Source organism: Pelophylax lessonae (assembly GCF_965119305.1).
Source record: "Pelophylax lessonae genome assembly, chromosome: 4".
In the NCBI taxonomy this organism is placed as follows: domain Eukaryota; kingdom Metazoa; phylum Chordata; class Amphibia; order Anura; family Ranidae; genus Pelophylax; species Pelophylax lessonae.
The window spans coordinates 254,177,607-254,192,174 of NC_138771.1; the positions used below are offsets into that span (position 1 = coordinate 254,177,607).

General features: G+C 41.4%; 1 protein-coding gene across 1 annotated transcript in view; it reads right to left on the reverse strand.

Moving 5' to 3' along the window:
- The window catches only part of FANCA (FA complementation group A), a gene marked incomplete at its 3' end in the record, with an annotated part of 185,566 nt that overhangs the window by 53,613 nt on the left and 117,385 nt on the right, over positions 1-14,568 (reverse strand). The window contains exon 27 of the mRNA XM_082257122.1: positions 3,189-3,285. Within this exon, the coding sequence (XP_082113248.1) occupies positions 3,189-3,285 (97 nt within the window). The remainder of the gene's footprint in view (positions 1-3,188; positions 3,286-14,568) is intronic.

Consider the following 14,568-nt stretch of genomic DNA (forward strand, 5'->3'; position numbering starts at 1 on the left):
ACCCCCCTAGAGAAAATGAAAACAGCCACAATACTGCACAGTGCAAAGCACACAGTACATTTATACTTTTACAGTAACCACTTCTGGACCGCCCCTTTTTCTGACATTTGTTGTTTACAAGTTAAAAATCAGATTTTTTTGCTAGAAAACTACTTGGAACCCCCAAACATTATATATATTTTTTAGCAGAGACCCTAGAGATCGTTGCAATATTTTTTATCACACAGTATTTGCGTGGAGGTCTTACAAACATAATTGTTTTTGGAAAAAATACACTTTTTTGAATTAAAAAATAAGAAAACAATAAAGTTAGCCCAATTTTTTCCTATAATGTGAAAGATAATGTTATGCCGAGTAAATAGATACCCAAAGTGTCATGCTTAAAAATTGCGCACGCTCGTGGAATGGCGAAAAAACATTGCTACTTAAAAATTTCCATAGGCGGCGCTTTAAAAATGTCTACAGATTACCAGTTTAGAGTTACAGAGGAGGTCGGGGGATGGAATTATTTCTCTCACTCTAACGATTGCGGCGATACCTCACATGTGTGGTTTGAACTCCGTTTACATATGTGGGCGTGACTTGCGTATGCATTCGCTTCTGTGCGCGAGCTAACGGGGGCGGGGCCCTTTCATTTTCGTTTTGGATCACAAAATTGAAGGCGGAGGAATTTACCACATATATTTAAAGACCTAAACTTGTGAAGGATTTTTTTCAAGAGTTTTACTATTGGACATTCAGACCGCATTCACACTGGTACGACTTGGACCGCGACAGACAAGTCGCGGTCCTCAGGCTCCCAATGGGTAGTACAGGAGCCGTTCTAATAGGAGCGACACAAGTCGCTCTGACTTAGAAAAAGGGTCCTGTACTACTTCGGGGCGACCTGGAGGCGACTTGCATTGACTTCCATTATGTGAAGTCCGTGCAAGTCGCGCCTGCACGCGACTTCACAGGTCGCCCCCTAAGTCGGAGCGACCTAATGTGAATGGAGCCTCAAGCACTACGCTTTCACCATATGTTTACACATTATATGATTTATTTATAAACTTAAATTTATTTTGAAAACAATCAGCACTAATGCCCCGTACACACGTTCCGATAATCGCACGACAAAACTCGCTTTCGACCCGAACGCACCATAATCTGATCGTTAGTACACAGCTTTCCACAGTCGATCACGACAGTTCATCCAACAAAATCCGAAGGGACAAACAGGAAAACTTCTGTGGTACGACAGCCTCGCAAACAACAATCGTTTCATCAGTACACTATGCATACGCTAAAAATCGATCGACAAAGACCGCGCATGCTCAGAAACACTAAAATAGCACAGAAAAAGCCTGGCTGCCATTGTTTTTGTTTTGCACCATCTGATACGTATCTAAGCAACCAGGAAGCTTTTCCAGAATCATACGACAAAAATCACGCATTGTTGAATTCGATGTTAGTATCATGCAACAAAATGCGAACGACAAGTCGTCCGATTATCTGAACGTGTGTACGGGGCATAAGAGTCGGTTCACACTGGGGCAACTCAAAGTCACCTCGACTTTGAACCCTCCTCGTGCAGCACGACTTCATCGCGGCTTGCAAACTACTTCTCTAATAGAAGTCAATGCAAGCCGCTCCGAAGTCGCCCCCAAGTAGTGCAGGAACCTTTTTCTAAGTCAGAGCGACTTGAGTCGCTCTAATTAGAACGGTTCCATTGCACAGAATGGAGCGCTACTTGACCAAGTCGCCTGACAAGTGGTGGCAGTGTGAACCGGCTCTTCTACTCTGCACTTTATGTAATATTTATTTGTTTGCACTTACCTGCATTATTTGCACATAATACCTATAGATGGGCTATCACACATGCACTTTATTTATTTGGTGGCACATTTAACTTGGCTGTTGCACATATGCACTTTGAATAGAAGGACATTTTTTGAAGCACTTTTATTATTATAGTAGAATCAGATGTTATTTATTTTGAACTTTTATCTATTCATCCATTTATGTGTCTACTATTTATATTTAGAATTATATGTCATTTATTTACATTTTAATTTATTCATCTATTTATCTGCCTACCGTGTATATTTGAAGAGTGCTTTTTTGCTATAACCCAGGAGCGCAGTGCTTATACCCCCCCCCCCCCCACCACTTTCATTTTTTATTTTCCTATCTATTAATCTTTTATTTTTACACTGTCCTTTTAAAAATAAAAACATTTCGATCACCTTTATTCCTATTACAAGGAAAGTAAACATCCCTTGTAATAGAAATAATCAGGACAGGTCCTCTTTAATGTGAGATCAGGGGGTCAAAAAGACCTCACACCTCACATCTACACTAAAAAAGAAAAAAAAAAAAAAATTTTTTCCATGATGAAAAAAAATGGGCTCTTTAAATCCGTTGCTAGGAAGTGATGTATGACGTCGCTCTGGTCCTCCAAGGCCATAGAGTGGAGTGGGGACCATCTTGCCCTCACTCAACTTCCTGCCTGAGGAGACAGCAGACCGGATCATTTTCCCAGCTACCGGAGGGTCCGTAAAGCGTGTAAAATAACTGGGAAGGGGCGGAAGGGGGGGCACCTCTCCTGCCGCCCATAAATGTGATCCAGTGGCGAATCCGCCTCTGGAACCACCCAAATGTTAAAGCAGACCGCCCGTCATTTAAAAAAATACCGGGATTATGGCTGCTGTCTGCTGCCATAACCCCCGGTATTTAACATCAAAGTACCGACATAAATAGACGGTGGGCGGTACGGAAGTGGTTACAGTGGTTGTAAAGGCAGAAGGTGCATTCTATGCATTAAGATTAAAAGCCTTCTGTGTGCAGCAGCCCCCCCCCAATACTATCTCTATCCAACGATGTCCCCAAGTGCTTCATCCGGTACTATCTCTCCTGATTGGATGAGACACAGTAGTGGGGGCGGAGCAGAACAGCAGCTCCATGCTAAATGAATCCATTGAGCTGCGGCTCGGCTCTCCTGCCCCCATAACAAGATGCTTGCTGTGGGGGTGCTCAACAGGAGGGAGGGGCCAGGAGCTCCAGCCAGGGAGGATAGGGGCTTCCCCTGTGCAAAACCAACTGCAAAGAGCAGGTAAGTATTCCATTTTTGTTATTTTAATAGAAAACATTTTTTACAGTCATTTTAACATTGTCCTGCGAATGCTCGCGGCCCGATTGTACAAAATTACCTTGCGCATGAACAGCGGAGGGATGGAATCAGAGGACGTCTCCAGAGAAAGAAGTGACAGCCTGCAGCAGGCATAGGAAATGGCCGCTGTACAGAACCTGGAAGAAAATATTGATGTGTCAGAGGAGTGAGGCATGGGTGGGTCCTCAACATTAAAAAGGTACATGTTGTTTTTCTTCAGCCTTCATTTTGTTAGCTCATTAGTATAAAAACATTCTATAAAATCTGCACACCATTCAGGACTTCTTATGTCCATTTTATTATAGTCATAAAGCTGGCGATTTCCTCCCATTTAGAACTCCACCCGATAACAGCTTGTGCTAAAATCTAACCCAGAGGCATTTAACCACCTCCCACCCGGGCCATTGTAAATATACGGCCGGGTGGGAGTCTCCTCCTTCTGATCGGACGTTCCGGAACGTCCTTCAGAAGGAGAGAGATCGCGCTGCCGCGGGCACCCGCAGCGGCGCGATCTCGATGTGTCTGTGTCCCTCGGACACAGAGCAACATCATTCGGCAGGAGGGCCCTGTGATTGGCCCTCCTGATCACATGACGGCTGTGTCCAATCAGAGCCGTCATGTAATGTAAATAGAGCCGTTGTAACGGCTTTGATCTCTTCTCCTCCTGACAGATTCTGTCAGTGAGGAGAAGAGGGATGATCGGTGCTGCAGCGGGGTGATCAGTGAGTATTTCTAATTACTCACTGATCACAGAGGGGGTCTGTGCTGGTAATCAGAACATTGATTACCAGTGCAGCCCTGGGGGGGGGGGGGGTGCCACTAAGCCACCATGGATGTCCACCATGGCCACCAGGGATGGCAAGCAGGGCTCAGAGAGCCCCCCAGTGCCCTCTCTATCAGTGTTGCCCACCAATGCCATCTATCAGTGCTGCCCACCAGTGCCGTTATTGCCATCTATCAGTGCCGCCCACCAGTGCCCATTATTGCCCACCAGTGCTGCCTATCAGTGCCCATCAGTGCCGATCAGTGCCACCCATCAGTGCCAATCAGTGCCGATCATTGCTGCCCAACAGTGCCACCTATCAGTGCCCATCAGTGCCGCCAATCAGTGCCGCCAATCAGTGCCCATCAGTGCTGCCTATCAGTGCCCATCAGCGTTGCCTATCAGTGCCCACCAATGCTGCATATCAGTGCTATCTATCAGTGCCCATTAGTGCTGCATATCAGTGCTACCTATCAGTGCCTATCAGATTTGTCCGCCGCAATGTCGCAGTCCCGCTAAAAATTACTGATCGCCGCCATTACTAATAAAAACAATAAAAAATCTTTCCCATAGTTTGTAAACGCGATAACTTTTAGCGCACACAAAACAATATACGCTTTTTGGGATTTTGTTTACCAAAAATATGTAGCAGAATACAATTTGGCCTAAAAACTGATAAAAAAAATGTAAGATTGTGAATCAGCGCTTACGATCCAAGTGAAAAGCTGCTAGCAAAAAAGTGCACAATATATACATACACTAAAATGTCAAATATACAAAAAGGATTGCAGTGCTCAAATAAAATAAAGTGCAAAACATATTAAAGTGCACCAATTGTATACATTGTCCAAGTGATGGGTTGTAACATACAATATAATGATTGTTCACTCAAAAAAATCAAAAGTTCATAAAAATATCCCAGTGCAAATGATGAATCGTTAAAGTTCCCACGTATAGCTGTGTCCACCACCGTGTAAGATAATTTCAAACTCACCAGAGCCAAATGCTGTCTACATTATAGGACAGCAATGGGGTATTTAACAATAAACCTCGTGATCTCTGGAAGTCTGGGTTCTCAATGACATCCGGCCACAGGGACACCCTCCAGAAAAATTTGTCAGCTCAACACATCACATGAGAGTTCATATAAAAAGGAAGAGGCTCATACTACACCATGAGCAGCTTCTCGGTGGTGGACACAGCTTCACGTGGGAACTTTTAGGATTCATCATTTGCACTGGGATATTTTTATGAACTTTTGAATTTTTTTGAATGAACAATCGTTATATTGTATGTTACAACCCATCACTGGGACAATGTATACAATTGATGCACTTTAATATGTTTTGCACTTTATTTTATTTGAACGCTGCAATACTTTTTGCATATTTGATAAAAAAAAACTTTGGATTTCTTAAATTTTTTTATTGGAAATATTTTTTAGTAGAAAGTAAAAAATATTGTTTTTTTTTTTTTCAAAATTGTCGCTCTTTTCTTGTTAATAGCGCAAACTCTAAAAACCGCAGAGGTGATCAAATACCACCAAAAGAAAGCTCTATTTGTAAACCTTCCGGAGCTGAAGTGGTTAAATCACAAGCACTACCAAGCAGGAAGCACAGCCTGCATGTGTAATGTAGAAGATCGGTGGTCATTATCACCAAGATCTCAGCGCAGTGAGAGATCCCATTAGGATTTCTTCCTTTTGGTGGACAGAAGGTTGAAGTCTGGGTATACGGGGTGAATAGCTGTAAGAGATTCCACAGGGACTCCGACTTACACTTGTATTGGCATAGATAGCCGTGCACTGAGAAAGGACTCCCAGTGCCGTGAACCCCCATATTCTCCATGTTTATATAGAATTCCTATAAAGAGAAACGTGTCACAGAAGATCATTTCCATAACACAGATGACATTCACTTACATATGTATGGAAACCCCCTCAAATGTCCACACATTCTGTGTGACATCAATAAATGAAGTGTAAATAGCAGGAATAATAATAATCTTTTTTTTTTTCTCTCCCCAGATTGATATAATAACCCAACCCCCAATGAAATGGGATCAACTCTACTGGTTGAATCCATCAGTGAGGAAACCCAAGTGGTTCCATTTACCACAGAAGCTGGGAAAGCATCACACGCTAAAACCACGGAGGAGACAGAAGTCCTGCCATTCACCAAGGATGAGCAAAGACAAGTTACTCCATTCACCCATAACGGGAAACCACGAGTGATAGTGATTCCATCCACCAAGGATAAGGATGCACGAGTGATAGTGATTCCATCTTCCAAGAGCCAGAAAATACAAGAGATCGTGATTCCATCAACCAAAGGCCAGGAAGTAGAAGTGATAGTAGATCCATCCACAAAGGAGCAGGGAAGACGTATGTCAACGTCCACCAAGGAGCAGGGGACGCAGATTACAAGACCCACAATTAGCAGGGGAATACAGGTGAATGTGCCTGCATCCACTATGGAACAAGAAATACAGGTGACCCCATTCACCAAGGAACAGGGAACGCAGATTATTACACCCACAATGAGCAGGTGAATACAGGTGAATGTGCCTGCATCCACTATGGACCAAGAAATACAGGTGACCCCATTCACCAAGGAAAAGGGAACGCAGATTATTACACCCACAATGAGCAGGGGAATACAGGTGAATGTGCCTGCATCCACTATGGACCAAGAAATACAGGTGACCCCATTCACCAAGGAACAGGGAACGCAGATTATTACACCCACAATGAGCAGGGGAATACAGGTGAATGTGCCTGCATCCACTATGGACCAAAAAATACAGGTGACCCCATTGACCAAGGAGCAGGGGACACATACAGTATGTCATCATATACCAAGGAGCAGGGGACACATATGTCTTTGTATACCAAGGAGCAGGGGACACATATGTCACTGTATACCAAGGAGCAGGGAACGCAGATTAAAAGATCCACAAAAAACAGAAGTCTGCAGGAGAATGCCCCTAAATTCACTATGGTCCAGGAAATACAGGTGATCCCAATCATCAAGAACAGGCAAACACAGGTATCTCTATACACCAAGGATCAGTCAATTCAACTAGGTCTCTCCCTCAAGGATCAGCATACACCGGTAACTCCTCCATTAACCAGAGGGAATGAAAAACTTTCAGAATCTTCATCAAATGAACTCCTGTTCAAAGGGAACATTGAGAGTAAAAAACAGTTGGCAGCTCCAATAGTCCCATTAAGACATGCCATAGTGAAACAGCCATGTGTACTATCCTTGGAAACATTTCATTTCCATAAAATACTTGGAGAGGAGACCTTTGGGAAGGTGGTGATGGCCTCCCATGCCGCCATTCCACAGAAGCTGGCCGTGAAGATCATTAAAAAGCGAAATCTACTTGATGGTGATCCCAGCCTGGCCACCAAAGAGCATCACATACTGATAAACTACAAGAACAATCCGTATATCACCTATCTATTTGGAACATTTCAGACAAAGGTAAGTATTTCCATCTTTCATTTTTTCATCTCTTTTCTGTGCTGCGCTCCACTACTGATCAGACCCTCTAATAGTTATTCAAATCACAACCTTGTTGGGAGTCGACGCGATTACAAGGTTAAGCATCTCCTCTTCCCCCGATGATGGTCTTTAGACCCGTTAATTAGTCCTTTAGGCACTAATTGATGAATTGGAGGAGGTGTAAGGGAGCTAAACTTGTGTCCCACACCAGGTTTCACGCTAACATCCAGACAAAACTAGTATTGTGATCAGGATCGTCCAGTCATAGCGACCTACGTGTTTTCTCTCTTTGGTTTTCACAAACTCTTAAAGGAAAATCTCACATTGCACTGTCTGTGTGTGTGTGTGTGTCTTCATATATTCCTCCACAAAATGAAATCCTATTTGTCTCTAATGTAACCTTTATCTCTTATTTTCACACAGAATCATCTGTTCTTCGTCATGGAATGCCTCAGTGGAGGGGATCTTTGGAAACTGCTGAAGGTTTACAGACCCCTTAACGTTAACATCATAAGGTAAGTCCAATGACAGGGCCATGATGGAGTCGGGGGTTGCTGGCCACTGAGACTAGGCAATGACGCAGCCAGGCACCTCCAACTGAGCCCCGTCCATCCATACCCCTATGTACTATAGTGGGAAGTCACTTCAACTTTAGATTTTGTTAGTCTGTAATGATTTTGAATGCTAATTTATGTTTTTCTTTCTCCTTCAGAGGTCTCACTGCTGAGATTATTTGTGGACTGCAGTACCTGCATGCTCATCCATAGGTAAGTATCAGATTAACTGACAAATAATCACCCCTTGGCTTCTGTTATTTTATAATGAATCAGGAAGACTTTCCACCAGAGTTCCCAGTTGTGTTGCCTCCCATAAAGTCTCATTCCATCTGCTGCAGAAGTCTCCCTGCTCATGTCATGTTCTGCCTAATCTAACTGTTAATTTCTTTTCTTCACAGAGATCTCAAACTTGAAAACATTCTACTGGACGACGCCGGTCACGTACGGATTGCTGACTTTGGCGTGTCTGAGATTGGAGTCTCCGAGTCCAAAAAGACCACAGGACGTGCGGGTACAGAATTATACATGGCTCCAGAGGTAAGATTGGTGATTTCCTGATATTAGACTTAGTTGTAATGCTTATTATGGGATATATAGAGAAGAGATAAAGAGGGCTCCCCATTCAATGAATAGAGAATTCCTTCATGGGGTCCAGTGGGTCTCTAGGTTGGAACTATATCCAACAAAGATATGCAAGAAAAGGAGATGCCTGGAGAGTGACTCAAAGGCACCACATCCCAATGTAAATAGACAAGAAAATCAACCCCCCAATGGGGAAGAAAAAAATGGGGATTTTTTAAGGTACCAGTAAATTGAACATCAGAGCATTATTTAAAACATACAGGTTTCATTTCAATAGTTAAAAGAAATGAACCAAACAATAATATACAGACATACAACATAATTAAAACCAATCATTGTTTGCTGTATACATTATATATATATATATATATATATATATATATATATATATATATATATATATATATATATATATACATACACACACACACACAAACCCGATTCCAAAAAAGTTGGGACACTGTACAAATTGTGAATAAAAACAGAATGCAATGATGTGGAAGTTTCAGATTTTAATATTTTATTCAGAATACAACATAAATGACATATCAAATGTATAAACTGGGAAAATGTATCATTTTAAGGGAAAAATAAGTTGATTTTAAATTTCATGGCATCAACACATCTCAAAAAAGTTGGGACAAGGCCAAGTTTACCACTGTGTGGCATCCCCTTCTTCTTTTTATAACAGTCTGCAAACGTCTGGGACTGAGGAGACAAGTTGCTGAAGTTTAGGAATAGGAATGTTGCCCCATTCTTGTCTAATACAGGCTTCTAGTTGCTCAAATGACTTAGGTCTTCTTTATTGCATCTTCCTCTTTATGATGCGCCAAATGTTTTCTATGGGTGAAAGATCTGGACTGCAGGCTGGCCATTTCAGTACCCGGATCCTTCTTCTACGCAGCCATGATGATGTAATTGATGCAGTATGTGGTCTGGCATTATCATGTTGGGAAATGCAAGTTCTTCCCTGAAAAGACAATGTCTGGATGGGAGCATATGTTGCCCATGCCACACGTACTCATGCAACCCCCATACCATCAGAGATGCAGGCTTCTGAACTGAGCGCTGATAACAACTTGGGTTGTCCTTGTCCTCTTTAGTCCAGATGACATGACGTCCCAGTTTTCCAAAAAGAACTTCAAATTTTGATTCGTCTGACCACAGAACAGTTTTCCTCTTTGCCACAGTCCATTTTAAATGAGCCTTGGCCCAGAGAAAACGCCTGCACTTCTGTATCATGGCTTCTTTTTTGACCTATAAAGTTTTAGCCGGCAACGGCGAATGGCAAGGTAGATTGTGTTCACCGACAATGTTTTCTGGAAGTATTCCTGAGCCCATGTTGTGATTTCCATTACAGTAGCATTCCTGTATGTGATGCAGTGCCGTCTAAGGGCCCGAAGATCACCGCCATCCAGTATGGTTTTCCGGCCTTGACCTTTATGCACAGAGATTGTTCCAGATTCTCTGAATCTTTGTACTCCCCATTAATCACCACCCTTTGCACTCTCCCCTGGAGCCAGTTCTCTATCCAGGTACTCAATCTATGGTCCATACCTACCTTCCTTAGTTTGTACAGTAAGCGTTTGTGGGGAACGGTGTCAAAGGCCTTTGCAAAGTCCAGATACACCACATCCACAGGCTTACCTTTATCTAGGTGGCAGCTCACTTCATCATCGAAGGTTAATAGATTGGTTTGGCAAGAACGATTTTTCATGAATCCATGCTGATTACTACTGATAATACCATTTTCCGACTTCTGAGAGACACTGCCACTCTGAGAGGCTCTTTTTATACCCAATCATGTTGACAATTGACCTAATAAGTTGCAAATTGGTCCTCCAGCTGTTCCTTATATGTACATTTAACTTTTCCGGCCTCCTATTGCTACCTGTCCCAACTTTTTTGGAATGTGTAGCTCTCATGAAATCCAAAACGAGACAATATTTGGCATGACATTTCAAAAGGTCTCACTTTCAACATTTGATATGTTATCTATATTATATTGTGAATAAAATATAAGTTTATGAGATTTTTAAATTAGTCCGTTCCTTTTTTACTCACAACTTGTACAGTGTCCCAACTTTTATGGAATTGGGTTTGTATTTGCGATAATGTCATGGAGTAGCAATCCCAACATGTTTCACCAGAACGGTTTCCTCAGGGGAAAGATTTTAGGCTACTTCCAAGGTGAGGCGTATAGGAATATATATATATATATATATGGATGGATTGTTGTCGGATCAAGATATGTATCAGAAGGTAAAATTGGTCAACTGACTACTTCATGTCAAGATATAGAAAAATTCAGTGTAGTATTGGTAGAGGAAGTATTTTCCTAGTAAATTCTGGGATAGCTTCTGATCTTCCGTGATATCTTCCGTGCATCACCAGACACGGATGATTTGCTGTTGAACATTCGAATTGATCAAGTTGGCCCAGATTGGTGTCTCTATACATGCACCTATGTGATAATTATATTCAGGATAGAATCTGGATCAGAAGATATCCCTGAATTTACTAGGAAAATACTTACCCTACCAATACTACACTGAATTTTTCCATATCCTGATCTGAACTATTTAGTTGACCAATTTACCTTCTGATGCATATCTTGATCCAACAACAATCCACACTATATATATATATATATATATATATATATATATATATATATATTTAAATTTCTATACGCCTCACCTTGGAAGTAGCCTAAAATCTTTCCCCCGAGGAAACCGTTCTGGTGAAACATGTTGGGATTCTACTCCATGACATTATCGTATATATATATATATATATATATATATATATATATATATATATATATATATATAAAATCTTTCCCCCGAGGAAACCGTTCTGGTGAAACATGTTGGGATTCTACTCCATGACATTATCGTATATATATATATATATATATATATATATATATATATATATATATATACAATAATGTATATCTACTATACATTAGATATACATATAATGTATATCTACTATAATGTATACTATAATGTATATCTACTATAATGTATATAATGTATATCTACTGTATATCTACTATATATCTACTCCATGACATTATCATATATAGATATATATAAAATCTTTCCCCGAGGAAACTGTTCTGGTAAAACATGTTGGGATTCTACTCCATGACATTATCGTATATATATATATATATATATATATATATATATATTAATTTTTTCAATAATTGGTTTACATTATATTGTATGTCTGTCTATTATTTTTTGGTTAATTTCTTTTAACTATTAAAATAAAACCTGTATGTTTTAAATAATGCTCTGATGTTCAATTTACTGGCACCTTAAAAATCCCAATTTTTTGCTTCCCCATTGGGTCGATTTTCTTGTCTATATCCAACAAAAGGTTGGAAGTTCTATGTTGCAGCGGTGTTGGAGCTTCTTTGTGGAGGACATTGGGGCTGGATGTAGATGGATAGATCTGTCCAGCCCAATTCACACATATAAAATGGGATAAAAGCTCTCGGAGCTCCTCACCTGCTGTACTCCTCCTTCTCTTTACCATGGTGAGAATTTGTGAAATTTGAGCTATTGGGGTCAGTACACCTTTATCTGCCCCCTTTAATAGGCACAATTAAAGTGTATCTCTAGGCACGGGTTAGACCCTAGCAGGGGTATTAACCCTTCTGTACTCTATCCTGCTTGAGGTGATTGTAGCCATATTAGTACACTTGCAACAAGAACAATTGATTACTGTCTGTGATACTTTATTATTTGCACCAGCATCCACATTTTCAGGACAAGCTTTCGGGGTGTGCCCCCTTCTTCAATGCCCAAACAGTACTCGGCCTTGAAGAAGGGGGAACACCCCAAAAGCTTGTCCTGAAAATGTGGATGTTAGTGCAAATTAAAAAAAAGTATCACGAATGTGAATTTATCAATATATATGTGTAAAGCGCTGCGTAAAATTGATGGCGCTATATAAGAACCTGTAATAAATAAATGGACAGTACTCAATTGTTTTTGTACTCTATCCAAAACTAAAAAAAAAAAAAAAAAATTGTGACTATACTTAAACTTTAAGCCCCTCCTCCAATATTCACAAGCTCCGCCCTAGTTTGATATCAATGTTAGGACTCCTGGGAGGCTTCTGTCATCATATATCAGCATGGAGTCATCTCTGTCCTCTGCCTGGCCTACAAATTTGCTCATCCTTCTTTCTCTCTCTTATGTTTTTACAGGTCCTTTCAGGTATGCCGTACTACACCATAGCAGACTATTTCTCCCTGGGAGTGATAGTATACGTGATGGCCAAGGGCGAGCATCCATACCGGAATAAGACTCAGAAGACGAAGGACCTTTGGAAAGCAATCTGTAACGACACCCCGTTATTTATAAAGAACATAGTGACTCCCCTCCAGGATCTCATATCTAGGGTAAGTATACACAGAGCTTTACCTTCTCTTAACAGACAAAACCCTTTCCAGGTTATATATACCTTGTTAGGATTTTAGTAAACATGATTGCACATTCATGTGAGTCAAAGCAGTACTTTCAGCATGCTGACTGCTTAGTGCAGGGGTGCTCAACCCGTGGCCCACAGAGCCCTCTGATGAGTCCCGTGACCTCAAACCAGGGAAGCGCATGCCTGGGTTCACCAACCCATTGATCACAATCTGGGCAGGGAGCCACGAAGAGAGCAGGAGCCACATAAGCCAACGCTTCCTTCTGTTAGAAGTCACGTGGACCCATACAGCCTGACCACCCCCCCCCCCCACATCTGAAAATATAAAATTATATTTTTGCTAAACTGCCATGGCTGCGATAATCTGCTTCTCAGCCATAGCAGAGATTATACCCTTATCCATGAATACCTATTCAGTTGAATAGTGCTGCTCTGCAAGTCCCCCGCAATGACGTGCAAAGCAAGCAGAAGTGGTGTGCAAGTGGGGATAAAGCAGGCAGCGGGGAGGCAAAATCAAACATTTAAATAAGTTTGTAAAGTTTTTACAATACATTTTTTGAATTTTACATTTTTTGGGAATTTTATTTTTTGTTAATTTTTTTACAATTATTTAACTGCCCTGTTGGGGGGTGGGGGGCTTTGGTGAAATATCAGGGTTCTAAACAAACTCCTGATGTTTGACAATTGAGATAGAGAAAAGGACTTAGGACAAAGTTTTATCAGTCCCTTTCTCTGCAGCCTCAGCTACTAGGACTAGATCCACAAGTGTCAGCAATAAGGCAGTACAGGCGGCCCCCCAGGTCAGCAGGTGCCTGGGCCCCCCTTTTGAACTGATGGGGCCCGGGTGCAGTACAGGAGGGCTGGCTGTACTGCCTTATCAGTGGTCCTGGTCCCAGGCAGAGTGATATCAATGGACTTCTCCTGGGACCTTTCCAGCAGCCTAGAGAGCGAAGAGGAAAAAGGAGGTCAGTGTATTAAACACATACAACGTGCATATTAGCACCTATAAAAGGGTTAACAACTATTAGGCTGCTATCACACTAATCCTCAGGTGCAGCGCAGTGATTGGCAGTGAAAGATCATTTTATAAAATGTATTCTTCATAACAATTCATTGCCAAATATCTTGTTTTATTTTTAGGTGAAATGTTTAGTTTTCCTTTAAAAACTCCTGAGCCAATATTACACAATAAGGTTCCATACTACGACCCGATCCAAGCATGACTTAGTAGGGGGAATCAAAGCAAAATCATGGAAGCTGAAATATGTCACTGTCAGAATTCAAAATTAAAATGGGGGTTCTATTGTTCACATATGTCTGTTGCTCTCTCCTGGTTTCTAAACATATTTCTTTCTCCTTTACAGCTCTTACAAAGAGACCCGGGAAGACGGGCATCCCTGGTACATGACATCATACAGCACCCGTTCTTCAAATACATCGACTGGAAGGAAATAGAGGAAAGAAAATCACCCTCACCGCTTCCACCAGATATGGTAAGTATATAAATCATGGAGGAGTCCATGTACATGGGGGGGTCAGCCCCAGGAATGAATTTGG